General features: G+C 40.5%; 1 protein-coding gene across 2 annotated transcripts in view; it reads left to right on the forward strand.

Moving 5' to 3' along the window:
* The first annotated feature begins 11265 nt into the window (after nucleotides 1–11265).
* Nucleotides 11266–20516, forward strand: part of LOC146517401 (extracellular serine/threonine protein kinase FAM20C-like) — a 35694-nt gene continuing 26443 nt past the window's right edge. The window contains exons 1-8 of one of the 2 annotated variants that reach the window (XM_085162233.1): nucleotides 11266–11398; nucleotides 11681–12133; nucleotides 13885–14060; nucleotides 17612–17690; nucleotides 17945–18037; nucleotides 18259–18374; nucleotides 18553–18733; nucleotides 20274–20383. In XM_085162233.1, the coding sequence (XP_085018359.1) occupies nucleotides 11685–12133; nucleotides 13885–14060; nucleotides 17612–17690; nucleotides 17945–18037; nucleotides 18259–18374; nucleotides 18553–18733; nucleotides 20274–20383 (1204 nt within the window). In that variant the 5' untranslated portion in view covers nucleotides 11266–11398; nucleotides 11681–11684. Of the gene's footprint in view, nucleotides 11403–11680; nucleotides 12134–13884; nucleotides 14061–17611; nucleotides 17691–17944; nucleotides 18038–18258; nucleotides 18375–18552; nucleotides 18734–20273; nucleotides 20384–20516 lie in introns of both variants that reach the window. The other variant, XM_085162232.1, reaches the window with a different exon arrangement.

Below are 20516 nucleotides of genomic sequence, written 5' to 3' on the forward strand. Positions count from 1 at the left end.
CTCTGTTCTATGCAGTTTATATAGACTGTTCCAGTTTTAGAATCACTACAGTAAGACCCCTTCTTCTGCAATTCTCCATCAGCGTGACAACCATTGTAAACACCTCAGCTTAATGGCTGACATGGATTTGACAGGGATACGCGTGGATTTGCTTGGGCTGAAGCCAGCGTAATACAATGACAGGTTCACCCAGATTCGCCCGGCCCATTTTTATGCCAAGGAGCCTGTTTGCTGTGCAATTATTGTAACAACGCTCAGATTAATCCCGTGGGTCCTGTGACAGTAAACATTTATTCCACCCTGTGATGCACCTCATTCATTATTCACCTCAGACAGTCTTTATAAATCTCCTCCTTCTCCTTGTGTCTCCTTGCGTTGTTAAATATTTATACAGTGAACCACGGAGTCACGCTGCTGGTTTGCTTGGTGTCAGCGCTGGGAGAAAAGGGTTATTATCCAGAAAGAGGCTCGTTGGAGCTGTCATTGAATTTACAGGCATATTGTCACCTGGGGACAGTGTTAAATAGCTTGTACACATCTCTAAAATACAACACAACCAATGCTCGTGGTGCTGTGTTTCCTGCTGATTAGAACAGTCTCTTTTTAAATATTGCATACTTATCCACAATGCCAAATTTAGCAGTTCGCAAGTGCGAGTTGATGAATAACTGAACAGACTCTCTTGTTCTATAGTTGGCACTCTTTGATGTCTTTACTCTTAAAATAGCCATTTGTGAGCAATTTCTGACCCAAAACATTTGCACAGCCCCGACATATTTGTTCCTTATAATAAAGATGAGCCTACCAACATTTCTACCATGTAAATAATTGACATTTTTTCACCACATGTGACTCCTCTTCTTCTGTCGCTGCCCCCTTTAGGGTTTGCCGCAGCAGATCATCTGCCTCCTTCTCACCCTATCCCTAACATTCTGTCACACCAACCCTCTCTGACGTCTTCCTGTTTTTCCTGGCAATATATCCACTATTCCTCCTGTGCACATGTCCAAACCATCTCACTCTTGCTTCTCTAACATTGTCTCCAAACCCTTCAGCCTGAGGTGTCCCTCTGATGTACTCATTCTTTATCCTAACCCTCTGTCACTGACTACTCTGCATTTGCGATTATTTGGTATTTTAACTTTGCGTTTTCATTACACTAATACCAAGTTCTGTTGCATTCATAAAGTTATAGGACTAAAATCACAACCTTTGTTTACTTATTACTTTTTTATTACCAACAAAGCGGAGCATTTATGAAACAGACTGGGAATAAAGCTCTGCAGGGCGGAGTGAGTCCCATCTGTGTTTGTGAAAATGAATGAAATTAAAAGTAGCCTATTTTGATTAAAAAAATCTAATCAAAAAACAGCCTAATAGTTTCAAGAATATTAAAATGCAATAAATAAATAAATAAATAAATAAATACACAGGACAGCTGGGATAGGCTATGACCCTTAATTGGATAAATGGAAAAAAAAGAATGGATGAATAGTTTCAATAATGTTTTGAAGTCTCAGGTCACGCATATTGATGAGCCAGGAGCTTTGGAAAGGTTACATTCTTTGTTTTCCCTCTCTGACTTTAGCTCTATAGCTCAGGTGACTCATGACTACTCATTTAGGGTTCATCAAAAGAGGATAATGTGTCAGGAAGATGCAGTCAGTGATACAGATTTACTTCGGTTAACATTTTTTGCAGTTGGAGAATATAAGATAAATAAGATTTTACCATACATGCCCCCGTCCTTTGGCTCCTCAGTGTGCTGGCAACATAATGTTTCCACCTCCATGCTTGGCTGTAGGGATCGTGTTCTTTGGTTCATACTCAGCCCTTCTCAGCAAGCTGAGCTGATGCCAAAGAGTTCGATATTGTTTTCCACCAACCACAGCACTTTCTCCAAAGCCTTCTCTGAATCATGTTTACTGGCAACCCTAAGACGGGCCTGCACATGTGCCTTGTGGAGGATGGAGACCTTCTGGATGCTGCAAGATTTCAGGCCATTACAGCATAGTGTGTCACCAATGGTTTCCTTAGTGACTGAGGTCCCAACTGTCTCCAGATCATTAATAAGCTCTTTTCGTGCAGTTTTGGGTTGTTTTGGCACCTTCTCATGATCCTCTTCACCCCATGAGTCAAGATGTTGCATGGATTTTGGGCCATTTTATATTTCTTCTATTCGAAGAATAGAAGAAATATTCTATTCGTCTACAATCTTGTCCTTGATGTCCTTTGTTAACTGTCTTGTCCATGGCGATCACACTTTTTTTGTGATTTTATTTAAAAATTGTTTTACTTTTGTGAATTCCTTCAGGAGTATTAATCTACACAGGATTACTCAGGCTCAGGAGCCCCATAATTTAGAGACTGTTTCAGTGCTAAATTGCAACACCTGGTAGCAAGACCTTACCGCTATGTATTCATTTTAATGCTAACGTGTAGTCTTGGAGCCACCATCTGGTGACAGGAAGTTGGCATTGTTCTTACTTGGGGTTCCAAGTAAGCAGAGTCAAGTTGAAAATGTGATGAAAATGTCAGCAGATTGCAGGCCAACGTTTGCCCTGGGAACGATGTCACTGGATACGGCATAAGAATGAGTCCTTTACAAAAATCAAACTTTTTTGAGACCCGGCTATGGAGGAAATCGCTGCTGTCTTCTCTGGCTTTCTTCTTTTACCCTGAGTCTGAGACAAAGCCACAGACCAAGCAGCATGTATACTGTCACCTTAATATCCTCTATTTTTGTGTTTTGTTTTCATCTTCAGGCCACCTTGCTATAATTACCCCACCCACATTGAGCTTTTACTTAATTTTAATGGAAAATGACCAAAACCGAGTAGAGTTGAGTCAAGCTGAGCAGGTGATAATGGAAAAGAGACTATAGTGGACACAGGTAGAGATCTGTATCTTCTTTTTGCAACATCCTGAAAGAGTTCAAGACTGAAGACATCTATAGGCTGCTTACAGATTGACTAATACTAAAGGCCTGAAGGAAAATGCATAGTTATCTTATTTATGTAATTAAACTAGAAAATATTACTTATTGAATCTATATGTTCTCTTCTTCTAGTCATATTAGTTGTGTGAACTACATAAAGGGAGATACAGAGATCACATATTAAAGTTGATATTTTCCAGCCCTCCTCAAAGTAAAAACAAAGAAGGAAGAATAATTCTGTAAATTTGTGAAGAAAGCTCTTTAACCATCATCTAGGGAAAGATTAAAGAGCATTACAGAAGTGTCCTTTGTTTTTCTTAGATGTCCCTGAAAGTATAGCAGTGGTGAGCCTTTTATTCATCTTGTCATGGCAACAGTCAGCGGGCAAACCACACGTGAAATGGGGTTTTATCATCCACGAAACTACACCAAATATTAGTCCTCTAACTGTTGATGCCGAACTTCAATCAGTTTTTTTTTTCTTTTTGTCATCACACTGTGTCCTCGTTTGAAGCATCTCTCTGTGTTGGAAAAGCTCAGTGCTGTCTCTTAGCAACCTCCTTACCACCTGTGATGGTGAGCGGAAGGTTGCAGCGTCCCTGGGTGTGTGTGTGTTAGTGAATGACACAGGAGGTAAAACACAAAAGAAACCCTTTGGTGCTTGAAAATATAGTGAGTGACAACTCTCAAAATTCAGTAGCTAGTACTGAAAAATGAGGATAAGGGAAAAGAGAGAATGTGGCCTTTTAGAGGTTCGAAAATTCCACAGATTCACAAAGGTGCAGAGAGTTGGAGGGCAGAAGAGTGAGAGGAGAGTGTCAGGAGACAGCATTTAGAGATGGTGGTGGTGGTGACAGAGGATGACAGAAGAGAGCAGGAGGGATAAATCTTTCATCTGAACATTGCTAGCGGCTTCCTTTTTTATGAGAAATAGGAAACACAATCCAATATTAATATGAGCGTGCGCATGTGGATCTTTTTGCAAATGTGTGCGTGAGTCAGCCCCAGCTCTGACCAGCGCTAGATGTGGCTGTGCATTTCATTAGCTCTTCTCCAGACTGACATAAAAGGGAGTCATGAGTTTTTGGAAAATAGAGAGGCCGGTGAAATCAAATGAGAGTAAAAACATGGAGGGGATTTTTTTTAAAAAAAAGAAGAGATGTTTCAGTGTACGTGAGGATAAAACCTAAAAGGGCTTGATTATAAGAGAAACAGAGAAAAGTAAGTCACAGAAGAGAAGCAAATAAAAGGTTGGAAGGAAAGACAACCAAGTAGCAGTTGGATTGCTGCTTGAGTCCGAGCTTATGATTTATTTCTTTCATTATCTTGAAAATCTTTTGTTACACTTGTGAAATTTGTGAGTTAAACTAAGAGGCCGAATACAAATTACATCTTGTTAGTGGCTTGGAGAGGGGGCGTGTTGTTGAAATATGATCTGCACTGAGGACGGTGCTAGAAACTTTGAAAACCACATGAAATACACACCATATTCACTAGCTGCAAGGCTAAACAAAGATGCCGCTTCAATTAAATAAGCAGGGGGGCAAAAGAGTTCAAGCACTCTCTAAATTTAATTCAAAGTAGCCATAGATCCAGTTACTGAATTACCATCCTCAGCAACATGGTGGATTTTTAAAAATTGATATATAAATCATTGTTGGGTTTCTTATGGTTTTTTTTAAAATTATTATTACGTTATACTGGCTCACAGAGAGTTTATAGTTTGTGTTCACATGGACAGGAACATACCTTTGAAATAGTGGTTGAAAAGGTTTGTTACACTGGAGTGATAATTAAAGAGAACTCTGTATACGAGCCAGTCATCAGTAACCCATATCTGATTTAAATGAGCGCAAGCCTTCTTTCAAGGTTGTCACCATGTGTACCTCTGCATGGTATCTGCTACTTTTAAGAGTTCCCCACTGAAGTGCCATTGTACACAAAGCATATTTGATACACGTGACCTACCCTGGTTCCTTTTCCTCAAAGCAACGATTAAGCTGGAGGGTTCTTGTTTTGACGTACTAGACAAGTTCCAATTTTTACCATGATAGGAAGAGTTGCACAACATACATACATTCATGCATACATTTTTAAAAGTTCCATCCATCCATTTTCTTGCTGTAATCTAATTCTGAGTCATGGTGGGTTTGAAGCTTATCCTAGATGTCATAGGACAAAAGATGGGGATACACCACAGCCAGGTGGCCAGTCTATTTCAGGGCTAACAGAGAGGCAAAAAAAGCCTCTCTCATACACAGACACTCACACCTACAGCCAATTTAGAGCACTGATATCTTTGAACAAACAGGTACAGGGAGAACATGCAAGTCCTAGGCAGCCAGCGGTTTCAAACCTAGGAACTTCTTTTTTTGAGGTGACAGTCTTAACCACCACATAATCCTGTTGCCCGGTAAAAAGTGTTTACCTTAATTAATTTAGTGTAATTAAAAGGACACAAAGCATCAAAACAGACATGTTGTACTTATTTTACCTTTTTTGTTAGCAGCCTTTAAAGTCACCTTATTGCAATCCAACTCAAGACCTACCTAATGGTTTAGAGCAGGGGTGGGCAACTCCAGGCCTCGAGGGCTGGTGTCCTGCAGGTTTTAGATTTCACCCTGGGTCAACACACCTGAATCAAATTAATTACCAGGCCTCTGGAGAACTTCAAGAAATGTTGACACTGTTCCTTCCCATTCCATGCAAGGCCACCTGGGTTGGCTGGAAGACTGTTTACTTAGTCTAGCAGAGCGAAGGACACTGTCTCAGCTGAACTCTGGACACGCACACACATACATATACACTGATATGCACACACTCATCCCCCCTCACTTTCCAAACGCCTTTGACGCTTATTCCCTTCCGATGCTGACGGTGGATCAAGGAGACCAGCACACAGGCTGCAGGCCCGGATGTACTGTCTAAATCGGCTGTCTCTCACCCTTTACCCACCCCTGTTGCTTGTCATGTGTTTCTTTGGTGTATTAAGAGTTTTTTCATGTGCTATGTGCAGAGGTGTTTTTTTCTGTTCTCAAACTGATCTCCCTGTTGGAGCTCAGTCTCGGGGGAGTTATTTTTTTCTCCTTATCTTTCCTCATGTGGTGCATTTTCCATTGTTATACCTCTCTGACCTGTCTTCCCCATGTGATGTTTTGTGTAATGTATGTATGGTTGGAGGGTAAGATGGCACCGCCATTGCGTGCAATAGGTTGGCAGCCTTATGAAATTTCCCCTTGTGGGACTAATAAAGGTATCTGTAGTGTGTGAATGTGTGTGTGAATGGGTGGATGACTGGTTGTGTAAAGGGGTCCTTAGGGACTAGTAAAGCGCTATACAAATACAGGCCATTTACCATTTTACCATATCAAATCAAATCAAAGTTAGCCATTTAAATCAGCTGTATTGGATCAAAGACACATCTAAAACCTGCAGGACACCGGCCCTCAAGGCCTGGAGTTGCTCACCCCTGGTTTAGAGTGTCCTCCTCCACGATAAAAAAACCCAACCATTCAGGGAACATATTTTGAAAGACGGCTTTTTAGCTCTTAAGTGTCGGAGACCTGGATGGTATGCCAAGGACCATTAAAGTAGCTCTTGAGTACTGTGACGGTCATCATCAACTAAGACACTTTAAAGACACACGCATAGTTCCACATAAAAAGGATATTAAAAAAAATTTCAATATTGAATGGACTGCTATAAAATTTAGTGCATGGAATCCACACCACACAATTTAAGCTGAACTTAAGCTTCTGCTTCAGTGGATGTGAGTGGAAATGAGTCATAAATGTCGAGTCGAGCCAACATTTATTCATGGCTTGAGCTTTAACTGGAGAGAGAAGGGATAGAAAAGGAGAAAGACTTTAGGAAAATAACAGAAATAACAAGAACTCCAGGTGGACTGAATTGAGTCAGTGGTTGAGCAAAAGATAAACACAGGCAAACAAAAACAGTAGAAGTGGCCCAACATTCAAGTACCAATGATGCTATTGGTATCGATATGATACTAGTGACATGGGCTGCCCTGTGTCACCCCTCTTCAGTAGTTTTCCACTAATTCTATTGTTCTGTCCTCCCCAGACTCGTAACTGTGGCTAAGGCAGCTCTTACTCCTCATTTTATGACAGGCAGACACTCACTGTTAATAGATTCCTCACCCTATACAGTTACAAAGTTTATAGCTAAACCAACTCATTTGGCACTTCAGAGGACGGGTTCAGCAACTTAGGCTACGTCCACACGTGCATGGGTATTTTTGAAAACGGAGATTTTCCGTTTCAGTTTTAAAAAATAATCCCGTCCACACGTAAAGGCAGAAATGAAGGAAAACGCTGCTAGGAACATGCCAAAGCAACAGGTGGCGCTATATTCCTAACCCTGTAGAAATGTTGGCCAATCAGAAGTCTAGAAGCCTCGGTGGGAAATAGTAAACAAGGATGGGGCATAGAAGCAGAACCGAGTCGTATGTGTGGAGGGACAGTAACTGTGTGTGTATATGTAAGCATTTAAACACTGCAGAGTACAATTAACAGTAACAGTGTTGTAGAAATTCATTTCACCAAAACAATAACGTGGCGCACAGTGTGACGTCAAAAAAGGCGCACACCTTTGACGCTGCGTTTTCTCCGTTTTTCTCGTCCACACGTAAATGCAAAAACCGAGTTTTCAAAAATATCCACCCTGGCCGGAGTTTTTAAAAATCTCAGTTTTCAGTGACCGAAAACGCCGTTTACGTGTGGACGAAAGGTGCAAACGCATAGAAAAATCTGCGTTTTCAAAAATACCTGGTTACGTGTGGACGTAGCCTTAATTTCATTCTTGAGAACTTTAAGGCCACATGAAATGCTTTGAGAATAAATGTCCACAATTGTCCTTTAAACAGGGGTTGACAACATCATCCTAACAAAATACACTCTAACAAATCATTTCCTGTTCTTCTGATCTCCAGCCACTCTCTATTATCTAAGCAAACCTAAACACATTCTATTCTAATCGCTGGTTTATTCTACTCACAATGGATGAATAAAATTTGCAGAAGAGCACCACTGCACACAAAATCCACTGTAAGCTAACATACAGCTAGCATCTAAACTCTCTGAGTTTAAGCCTAGTGCTCGCCTCACTTTGGCTGTCCAGGGGTGAATTCAACTAAACCCTCCTGTTATGTTGTTGAACAACGTTCCTGGGTCAGTATGACCTGGGGCATGTTTACTCATCCAAAAGTGTCAGAAACACTGGCATTGATTATTTTACAGTTTTCTTGTATAATTTTGATTTTTTTTCATTTTCTGTAGTGATGCAGATGACATGTGACATCTCTTTTGTTCTGGGTCAATCTGTCCCACAACATAACACAAGGGTTAAGGCAAAAAAAAAAAAAAGTAGTTTACACCAAGATTACCTGGTTCTTTGGCTTACACACAAATGCCTGTAAACTCGGTGAGACTTTCCAGTTAGCCTCAGCTATGGGCTACCTCTTTACTGATTAGCTAATAGCATAATAATAACGCCTATGTTAAATTCCTCATTTCAGCACAGTTGTTGCATTTACTTACAAAAGCTCCCCTTTCCTTGATTGCAGAAGAGCTCTGTAGGTGATAAACGTTCACCCGTACCTTTTCACTGTTTGGACATTGTCTCCTTTTTTCTCATCCATCCAGTAATGAAAACGAGACTTAAAATAATCCTTTACCTTTGGGTATTCATTTTTCAGAGACACATGCAAAAATATTTTTGAATTCCTCCAGTCTCCAACAGCTTTCAGCCCCACTGTGGGTTTTATAATGTGTACTTCTGTTTCTTCATTTGCATTTAGTTCATGTTGTTATCCAAAACGTCAATGTTTTATAAATGATGATAAATAATTAAAAGAAAACAATCACCTCTGAGAATAGAGGAAAATCCTCAAAGTAAATCTATTTGAATTATTCTATTAAGATGATATAGATGAGTCACGATGTCAACACATACCATATAGGTGGGTGCGACACGTGGATTTTGGGGAGTGCTCCCATATCGTTCACGTGGATCTCTCTACACCATCACACGCATACGCACACAGACTTTAAAAAGTCATGCTTCACAGAAACAGCGTATCCTGTGGGACTTTGAACGAGTCCTGAGATACTTGAATCAAAGTCTCAGCAGTAACGCACATGCAGAATATGAAACATCTGTCTCGCCCACTGCCTGATTAAGAAGTCTGCTGCGGTGATGCTTCCAACAGACTGATAAACCGATATGTATCTGGCACATTTCCACAAAATTTAGGACACTGTGTAAAATGTGAATTCAATGATTTCTAATAACTTAAAGCCTGCAGGCATCCCTCTGTGTAATCAGATTTCATTATAAAGACATCTACAGAAAACGGTACTGAATATTAGTGATATTGCATTTAAAAAAAAAAAAACAGGAATCACTGCATGAATTTAAGAACACTTCCAAAAATTAACTCTACCATGCCAAGAAATACCAAGAAGATCCAGCCTGCTGCAGACAGACTTCTGACCTTCATTTCAGGAGAAATGAACAGTTAAGAAACAGACAAGCATACATACACTATGATCATTTCAACAACAAGATATATGAAGGAAGCCACGTAAAACACGTTGGAGGCTCTGCCATGGTTTCGGCTGCATTTCAGCCAGTGCCATTGGATATCTTGTCTAAACTGATGGAATTGTGCACGCAGAAAAATACCATCAGATTTGAATCTACCATGCAATACCATCTGGAAAGCATCTGATTGGCTACACACTCATTTTTTAGCATGACAATGATCCCAAGCACATTGTCAAAGCAATACAAGTGAACATGGATAGAAAAATACGCAATAGAACATTATCAATCATGCACAGGTCTCAACAGAATCTCAACATCTCAGCGTTTTTGAAGCAGTGTGGGACCATCTTGACAGATCAGCACAAAAGGCAGCCAACATCCAAAGAAGAATGTCTTTCCAGAAGCCTGGAGAACTACTCCTGAAGATTTCTCAAGGAAAGCTTTCTTACCTCCCTAAGGTAAGAAAGCTTACCTTAGGGAGTTCATGCTATGTTGAAGAATAAAGATGGTCATACCAAATATTGACTTTCAAACTCATTAGAATTATATTAACTATTTTTAACCTTAAATATTGTATATGAGTATGTTTGCATGTTTCAATGCATTGCTGCACTTATTTTCCATTTTCCTAGCAAAATGCAGGTGTTGGAGCAACATATAGTGCAGTTCAGACGACAGAAAAAACTTGGCCAGTGCCAAAGCACATTCCTACAGAGTGTGGTGAAAAGAAGAGGTGATGCAACGTAGTGGTAAACACGCTCTTGTCCCAGGGATTTAAAAAAATCATGTCATTGCTATCAAGCTCAGAATGAAAACATGTTTTTTCTCCGTATCAACATTAATATTTTGTCATAGTACTTTTCACAGAAAATATTGTGTTTACATGATTTGCAAAGACAGCACAGTGGTGCAGTAGTGCAAAAGGTTTGTCTGCCTTTTGTGTTGTGTCACATTAAATTGGATAAGCAGTTAAGATAATGGATGAACGGAGAGTTTAATTCTCGCTTTCTGGCCTTTTTCTTTTGCAAGCTTCCCAAAATAATGAACATTTAAGTAATTTAAGTAACATTTTGAATCACTCTGATTCTGAAAACACTGAAAACACCTTGAGCCTAGCCCCCTGAATAGGTTACAAAATTTCAATAAGATGCACAAATAACAGTTAATCTAATACTCTTTAGTAAAGGGTTCTGCAAGAGAATATATTCTGTCACTTGACTCTGCTCTGCTCTAGCATTTTGTGCGTTTGTATGGTTTAGAAAGATGTGTCTTTCTCATGAGTAACTGTGTGTGAACTAAATGTTCCCCATGGAATAAAGTTCATCTTGTTATCTGAAAGTGTGAATAAGGTGTTCTTCAAATAGTTTTCATCTCTATATTGTCATTGGATCTGAGACAGGCCCGAAGCTTTCAGCTGAAAGCTAGAAGTTTCCTGCAAACAGACAGAAAAGCAAAACCTGATTTGGAAAGTCCTGAAATGAAGGACAGAAGTCTTTCTGCAGCAGTAGCAATATAGCCGTGCTTATTGTAAGGACAGACAAAATCAGGCTTTAAAACTGAAAACTTATTTAAACTGTGTAAAGATTTAGTAGATTTAGGTGTATTTATTAGGGGTTTTTTTGCCATACGCTACATTGTTTTCTTTTACTCTTGTCAGAGAAAGATGACGTTATACAGGGCAAATGCTTTACCCCCCCAACCCCCTCTCCCCCAATCACTTGGGTTGAAAGAGATGAGTAAACACACTGATTTATTTCCAGATCACTTTAACCTGGCACCACTCCTGGTCGCATGTAGATAAAAAAGCCAAGGCTGACTGGATACTGAATCTCTTTATTATTCCTCTGGGAAACACACTAACAACAGCTGAGAGGTGTCAGGCAACATTTAAAGGTTTGTGTACATCACCCTTTACTCACATTTTCTCTTCATATGCAAGATGGAGACTCCTGTGATTCATGAATGCATTACAAGGTCAAATTAGAAGAAGAGCAGGTGAAGGAATGTGAGCCTTTATCAAGGCTATGTTCTACTTAATACCAGTATTTTGCTTTTTTGGTATGTTTTTGCTTTAAATTTTACACTTTGCTAATGTTTCATTAAAAATCTTCTTCCATTTTCTTTTCTCCCCCTCATGCATTCACCTCTCCTCATTCTTTATCACTCTCTTTTCAGTAGGATGATGTGGCGTATACGTCGGCGCTCCAGGACAATCTGTCTGTCCTTGGCCTTCGTCACCATTTTCATTCACCTCCTCCTGGCTCTTGTTTCATTTTCCATTTACCACCAGCCTTGTGACACCCCACTGCCACCCAGGACACACATTCCAAGAGACCTGGCACACACCAACTACACCTCTGTGGTGATCAGAGGTCCAGCTGAGCTACCAACTGATAATATACAAAGAGATTATTCCCATAAAGATGGAAAGAGGATGGTTAAGAGTCACGTACGACCACTTTCTGACAAAGGAGGCAAAAATGCCTCAATTGAGTCAGACTTGCTAAAGCTGGAGGTGTTGTTTGGTCACCCACTTTACAACATGCCCAGCCCTCCTGTCCCTGAAGAGGACTGGCTGCTGAGGGTGAAACCAAAAGTCAAGGCGAGTGAGAGGAGCTCCCAGAGGTGGTCAGTATGATGCAGTTAATATGCAAAGACCGTATGCTTGTGACTACGTGCTTCCTTTGACAGCATCACTCCTCAACACCACAATCAAAAAGTACTTTAGCTATCTAAAACCACTTTCCTTCACCAATCTTTGCTTTGGATATTTTGCTTTAGCACCTTTCAGTTCATATTCAGCTCAGTTTTTACTTTGTTACTGAAACGTCTCATACAGTTAAATTCATAATTTGCTGGATAAAGATGCAGTTTTTGTAGTTCTTGGTCTGTAGACCATCCCAGCGGAGTTTAAGTCAAACTAATACATGATTGAAGGGCAGAATTTCAGCTGTGTTTCCTTCCTTGAGTTACATGGGAATAATTCTGTCACCATGCAGGTCTTTTGGTCACAATGAACTAACCAAGGGATTCTTTTCTTTTTAAGAATGTGCCGGATTGTTTACTGACCCCTTAATTCTTTGATAGATGTATCTATTGTTTCAGCATAATGATAGCCTCCCTCACTTACACTCCTCCTTGGGCCTCATATTTGAACTAACTCCAAAAAGCTATGAATTGAATCAACCTCAGATGTTAATTCTACTCCATTTGTCATGAAATAATAAGAGAACAGGCCTCACCTGGCCATATATTGCTTTTCAGTCAATCGTATGCATAAAAATGGCCTTTGTATAAAAATCTGTCTGTAATTCTTAAAGAGTTCATGCACAGTTTAAAAAAAACAAAAGATAGAAAAAAAGAATTAAAGCAGAGAGTGTGCAGTTCAGTCAAATACTAAGTGTTTAATTGAAAATCCACTGGGGTGTATGGAGGCCGAAGTACAAAAAATGTATCTAAAAATTATGAGCCTAACTGTAAGTGCAACACTGTAAACTGTACAAACTGTTTCCACAGTAACTACAAGACATTAGATGAAGCAAGAAAAAGCTATAACCTAATCACAGTATTTCTAATTTCACAGTATTCCACAGTAACTCTGGTTTTATTGCACCTCTTTGTATATTCCTCTGAAAACATGGTCGGTCAAGATTTTCACCAGATGGGTGAGACTGCAGGGAGCACACACAGTATCTCGTTGCTGCTGACAGTGTTGCTCCATGTATTCAGCTACTGTGGCCCATGTTGATGTAGCCTAATCAAAACTAAACATATGGGCTACAGTTTTCACAGGCACAACAAGAAATGTGAAGATGCCGTGCTGGCTTTGTGAAACACACTGAATATGCTGCGGTTGCTGCTGATCAAAGCGCTCCCAGCTGGCTCCTTTTACATTTGGCCTCGCTTCTGCGTGCTCTGTTGACGTCTTTAAGCGTTCATTGCAACTATAGTAAAGCAACCAACGTGTCTAACAGCAGTTAATCTTCAAGTAATTCCTCTCCCCTTCGGTTGTCTTGTCCTGTGCATCTGTCTAACAGTGAGCAGACACACCCACACACACAGACAGTGAAACAGCGAGCAGAGGAGAGCAGTGACACAGCAGAGGCTCTCAGCTAGATTAAAACTAAAACCTTAAAAAGTGCTCATCAGTTAGGTAAATAACACTGACTGAATGCTCCGTGCTCCACTTGTCCCTCCACTTGTAATGTCGTGTGGGAGGTCGCTCTCTCAGCCTCTTTGTGAACAGTGGTATGGATTGCAGTTCTCTAGTCATGAATGGTCATGACTGGATGAATGTGTGTCTAATTTTAAAATGCTTGGTTAAAGTAGAAGAGTGCTTTGTAGGTGCATTTCATTCACCAAATGCAATCATTATTCAGGGTGAGTGCGAGCCAGGACGGCTATGAGGATGTTCACTGGAACAGCAGCAGTAGCAGCCACCCTCCATGGCTGCGCTTTCACCTGGGCATCTCCCGCTGGCAGCTCTACCCCCATTATGACCCCAACATGGAGCCCCTGACGCAGCAGCTCGCCACGCATCGCATCGTCAGCACAGGTGTGATATTCAGATTCCGAGTTTTATGTTTTTCTTTCGGGCGATCTAGTAAACGCCTCTTTATAATGCTTTCCTTTTGCTGTTATTCAACAGTATCAATGTATGGTTACAGCAGAGCCTGATGCTACTACTCCAACCACATGCTAATGATGATGCACCACAGCTGAGGTGTCAGACAACCATGGGTTGGGTGTTTTCAGAGTAGTAAACAGAAGCATATGAGTCAGTTTTTAGTTGAGATGTGTTAAAGACTGCAGCCTGCTTATGAAATGACTTGAAAAGAAGTAGCTCCAGGACAACCAACATTAAAATTACGCTCAACCTGTAAAGGTTTGTGGGCTACAGGGAAGGTAAGAGCAGAATAAAGAGCAGGCTTGCTGTGAGTGTGTGACACCTGAGGTTTAGGGCCTCAGCTTTCAATTTTAGATTCACTGTGAAGTTTCAGTGAAATGAAAGCCACTGTTAGGGACCTTGGGGGCTCGGCAGAGGATGAGAAGGAATACTTGAACTACTGACCATGTAGCAAACTTAAAAATACACGTTTCTTTATGTTTGAACTTCTACACTGATAATAAAGTTTGGGTGGGAGGGGACTATTTGGATGGTCCACAAACACGACTTACTTGTCAAAAAGTGTAACAGTATATACTATCAGTCATTATGTGCAGTGCCGTGAAAGTGTTTGCCCCTTCCTGATTTCCTGGGTTTTTGCACATTTGAGTGTTAGACAAAGATAACCTGAGTAAATATAAAACGCAGATGATCCTCTGGACTTTGGGAAAATAGTCTGTGGACTGAAGAGATAAAAGATTAACCTTTTAGAAGGTTTGGGCCTCGTAGCATCTCCTGTAAAAGTAACACAGCAATTCATGAAAAGAACATCATACCAACAGTCAGCATGGTGGTGGTGGTAGTGTGATGGTTTGTGGCTGCTTTGCTCCCTCAAAACAAGGACTATTTGCTGTAATAGATCTCAGAAAGCAGAAAATCCTGATAGAGAATGCCCGACTGTCAGTTCATGCCCTGATCTGAAACACACCAGCACGTCTACTTCTGAATGGTTAAAAAACAAAATGAAGGTTTTGGAGTGGCTCAGTCAAAGTCCAGACTCAAATCTGGCGGAGATGCTTTGACCTTAGGGGCTATGCATGCTTGAAAACCATCCAGTTTGGCTGAATCACAACAATTCTGCAAAGAAGAGTCAGAATTCCTACACAGTGATGTGAAAGACTCATTGTCAATGATCAGAAACACTTAATTGCTGTTCTTTCTGCCAGTGGTGGCACAGTCAGTTTTTGGGTTTAGGGGCAATTAGTTTTTCCCACAGGGCAAGCAAAGGGTTTGGAAAGCTTTTGTCCCTTAATAAATTAAACCATCATTTGAAAATTGCATTTTCTATTTATTTGGTTTGTCTCTGCATAATATTAAACATTTTTTTTGATGATCTGAAAAGCGTGACGATGTGCAAAAAACTAAGAAAGGGAAAATACTTTTTCACAGCACCATCTGTCCATTGGTGCCATGAAGTTGGGATAAAATGTCATATCAAAATATATTCTATAGCTTCCTGTTATGATAGGTGACAGTGGTGTCAGTGATGGTTTCAAATATTAATATTTTTCTTGAAAAATGGTCTTGCTGTAAATAGATCCCTGCGTAACCTTATTCACCAGTCAGGCCTTGATGACTCCTTTTACCAAAATAAACTGAAGGACACTTAACAAGAAGAAACTCACAAATAGCAGTGAACTGAATCACACGTACAGTACATGGCAAAATATATTGTAATACTAACACGTTAACATATTCAACGGTCCTCAAAGACAGTGAAGTGCAGTCTTGACCATCTCCAAGAAAACTACTACTCAGAGCTGCTCCAGTACATTCAGCAGCAATATCTCTCTAACATTTCCTAACATTACCCACCCAAAGCTAGAGGTCATACCAAACAGATATAGCGCAGGTAGAAAAACTCTGAGTGTTAACGTAAGATGTGTTTCACTGATTGGATTCAGCAATTAATTTGTAGTAGGAACAAAATGTTATTTCAGCTTTGAAAGACAATTTAGCCTTGGTTGAAATAGCAAGGCCATAAACACAGGCTGAGATGGGTTTTTTGTTACCTTGTGTGGCATGGCATGTCAATGAAACTTCAAACAACCTTGTTAAAAGAAACTGTTGTTGAAAAGCACAAGGCCGCACGCTCTATGTGTGTAAATAATTGTAGGAATCCAGAAGAGATTCACAGAGATTCACTAAAACTACAGTTGTTTGTATCGCAGCACAGTTGCAAGCATAACTGTGAAAAGTACATTTGTAAATTCAGTTCAGGATCACTTAAATTTAGATTTTTCAAAGTTCTTAGGATTGCTTTATAAAGTTTTTCCAGAGTAGCCTTCCAGAAAAAATGCAAGTAAAGGACAGATGTTCCTGTTAAAATGTTACTGCATTAACTGTGGAAAAATGAGAATACGATTTTATCCATCTATCCATCCATCCATCCATGCATTTTCTTCCATTTATCCAGTTTAGGGTTGTGGGTGATGGAGCCTCTCCCAGTTGTTACACGGTGAGAGTCAGGTGACTTCCTGGACAAGTTGCCTGTCTGTTTCTATAAAATGCAGTCTTGTGAAAAACTAAGAATGATTCAGTAGCTTGTAGAACCAATAACTTAAAGCAGCAATAACTTGAATAACTGAATTTAGTCAGTCAGGTGAAGGCCTGCACACTGACTGGGTCATAGCAGCACCTCTTTTTCAGTCACTCTGTTCTAGATTTGCTGCTGTGCTTGGGATCAAGATCTTGTTGCGTGACCCAGTTTTAGTTGTCAGAAACACAAATTTGACCCTAAAATAATTGTTATATATTGTTAGTTCATGATCAACACAATGATCTGGTGCTCCGAACTGTAACATTTAACCTGCTAACTGAGGCTTGTAGAGTCTGAGATGTAGCTCTTGGGTTTTTTTGCAGTTTTTCTGAGCATTACAGGGTCTCACCTGACCTGGGTTGAATTTTCTGGGACGTCCATTCCTGAGACGATTGTGTTAACACACACCTGAAAACTTCTGCTTTAACAGAGGCGGTCGCATTAATGCTGTGCATTTAATTATCAGTGCCTGGCTGCTACTTACCCTCTTAACTGTGGAAGCAGTAAGAGTGTGCTTAGGTTTTTACAGCACTGCATAGACACATGACCTTATAATGCTGTTTGTGGTAGATGTACATTGTCTTTGTGAAGTGTCAATATGTGTGAGAAACACGTTGTGTGGACATTTGTGTGTTTATCCTCAGATTGATAGAAATGTGCTATTTGCATGATGACACACATTTGCTCTTTTTCCAAAGTCTTTCTAGGAAATAAAGTCTCAGCTATCACAATTTATGTGTGTGTGTGTGTGTGTCTGTGCGCGTGCATGTGTGTATGTGCTTTTTCCTGAACAATGGCCAGTGTATTGTCACAGCGTAGCGTATTATTTGTCTGTATTTGTGTGTTTGTGAGTGTGTATGCACTTTGTTGCTATGGTAACACCCTCTGTATTGTATTACAGTGCAGAAATCTGGGGGTACTCAGTTGAAGCTGGTGATGTCATTTCCCAACTATGGACAAGCCATGTTCAAGCCCATGAAGTAAGCTGCTAATGGCAAACCCCTACACAGTCATCATAGCTCTCAGTGTGTATAAGACTCCTTTATGGCCTCTTGAAACAAGAACAATAAGTGGAGATGGGAAACATGGATGTCTAAGTCGTCAGACAGCTGTATTGTTTGAGTGAATAGTAGAAAAAAGGTGTCTTAACTCCTACTGTCTGTGTGCGCTTGTTCAAATCTAGTGAGTCAATAAATAGACTCTTTCTGATGTGCATTTTTATCTTTGCTGACAGGCAGGAGAGAGATGAAGAAACCAACTACAACCTGTACTATTTCTCTGACTTTGAGCGGCACAATGCAGAAATTGCAGCTTTTCATCTGGATAGGTATCAAGTCAAATTTCTCTTATCCGAAAGGGCACAGCAACACACTGTTACAGAGAGCACCACAAGGGAAACGGTGGACAAAATAGCCACATAAAAAAATGGAAGTTATGTAACACTATTATAGTTTCTTATCTCTTCTCTTCTCAGCCTTTTTTTGGGGGTCTTTTATCTTTGCACTTAATCCTGTCCTCATCTCACACTTTGTTTCACACTCTCTGCAGGATTTTGGGTTACAGGAGAATCCCCCCTGTGGCTGGGAGGCTGGTGAATGTGGTCAAGGAGATCAAAGACGTCACTACTGACCGCAAGCTGGCACGAACCTTTTTTGCCTCCCCTGGTAACACTCCAGTACACCCTTTATTAATTCAGCAGGCTTTAAACACCCTCATATGTCAACCTATTATAAATTCATTTCATTTTTCATATTTTTGCATCACCAAAAACATTTTTCTGTCATTTTTTCCTGTTCATTTGCTTGCTTTTCTCCTTCTCTGTGCACCTCTGGCTCCCCCTAGTGGGAAATGAGTGCTTCTACGGCCAGTGCTCCTACTACTGCTCAACAGAGCACGCTGTGTGCGGCCGCCCCAGGGACCTAGAGGGCTCCTTGGCTGTCATGCTACCAGATCTCTCCCTGGCAAGGCGCAGGACCTGGAGATCTCCGTGGAGACGTTCCTACAGCCGAAGCAAGCTGGCAAAGTTAGTGGACGCCCTGGGCTGTCCAGCCATACAGAAAACAAATGTGCTCAGTGATAAAGGAAAGCTTACACCCTGCACTATATTAGTACAACGTTATTAATATAGTGTTTACAAAAGTTTTAGCAGTGGCATAAATTTGATACACTTTGCCACCTAATTTGTTTTGTTTCTATGGTTTAGCAAATAGCAAACATAAGCATGTCATAACTCTAACTGTCATAACTGGCAAATAAATCAAAGATATGCAAAGAGTCAGCATTAAAGTGTCGACACTTGTGCTTCATGACTACTGCAGTTCCCCGTGGCAGGCTGGATATTAGCTCGTGAACCAAATCCTGTTTCCTTGGTGATTTTATTCCTGCCTGATCCGTGCACAGCAAAATCTCCAGTGTTAAATTAACACTAGTACTATACTAACACAGAGCAGTGCTGATTTTCTAACACTGGAAAATAACTCAAAATGTTAGAAATATTCCAGTGTTAGAAAATCAGTACTGCTCGGTGTTAGTCATTGTAAATCTTCAGAACTGACTAGGTTACTTTTAAAAATATAACACTGTCAAAAGTGTTCATTTAACACTCAACAGTGCTATATTTAACACTCAGATGAGTGGACACATTTAGACACTCTCTAGTGTTAATTTAACAGGAGAGATTTTGCTGTGTGCATGAAGCTGGTGACGGTTTGTTGGCTGATTGCTGACTATTTGCATTCATTTGGTTTATTCGCCAATCAAAGTCGTTGAAAAATACGAGAAGCCCATGAGTAACTATTTGTATTCGTTTTGTAAAATTCACAATACAAATCATAGCGTGTTTTTAGCACCTCCTGGCCAACACGCACAACTGCACACTGATCTGGCTTCTTTGCCAGCTGCTCTTCATACTCATCTTCCCACCCTCTGGTCCCACCGCACCGCACCACTGCATAAATAAGAGAGGCAAAATCAGAGGCTGTGAAACAGCTGTGCCAGCCAGCCTCTCCTGGCACTGCCCCCTGAAACCTCTGCTCCACCTCTCCCCCTGCAGCTGAGCTACAATCATACCCCATTACTGCAATGTTTACCAAGTGCTGCAGGATTTAGTATCCCAGCATCTTCTAAACTCCCACCCCATGTAGCCTGCTGTTCTTGTCATACTGTCTCCTGAAACAGAACTGCTAACCTGTAGGTTTACTTACCTAAAGTATAAGTTCCTTTCAAATATCTAACTGCTGTTTAGTCTTACGTATCCTGTAAAAACAGAATAGAAATCCTACATTTAGAAACTACCTGCAGTTCCCAGATAGCTGTCCTCATATTTCCTACACTTGACACTTCTGTATAAGTAGGCTGTGAACTTAATGTTCATTTCTTTAACAGAAACTCATAAAACTTTGATTAATTACGCTGTACATCATGGGATGTAGTTAACATGATTTAGTTTTCTGCTGGAGGTGATCATTCAATCCATTTGAATAATGAGCTATGGCTCATTTGAATGCTAATAAAAAGCTGGATGTTCCTGCTCTATTTTATCTTACAAAGAATGTGGTTTTCAGGTGGGAGACAGAACCCGAGTACTGCTCCACGGTGAAAAAGACGCCGCCATACGACAAAGGCACACGACTGGTGGACTTCATAGACATGGTCATACTGGACTTCTTGATGAGTATGTTTTTGTCTGTCGCATTGTCCAGATTGGATTTTTAAAGGATGAATTTCTGTTACAGATGACCCAGCAAACAAGGGAACCTTCAGGGAATGTTCCCTAAAGGTTCCCTGAGCAGGCAATTTGACATCTA

This window comes from Neolamprologus multifasciatus, chromosome 6, assembly GCF_963576455.1.
Source record: "Neolamprologus multifasciatus chromosome 6, fNeoMul1.2, whole genome shotgun sequence".
In the NCBI taxonomy this organism is placed as follows: domain Eukaryota; kingdom Metazoa; phylum Chordata; class Actinopteri; order Cichliformes; family Cichlidae; genus Neolamprologus; species Neolamprologus multifasciatus.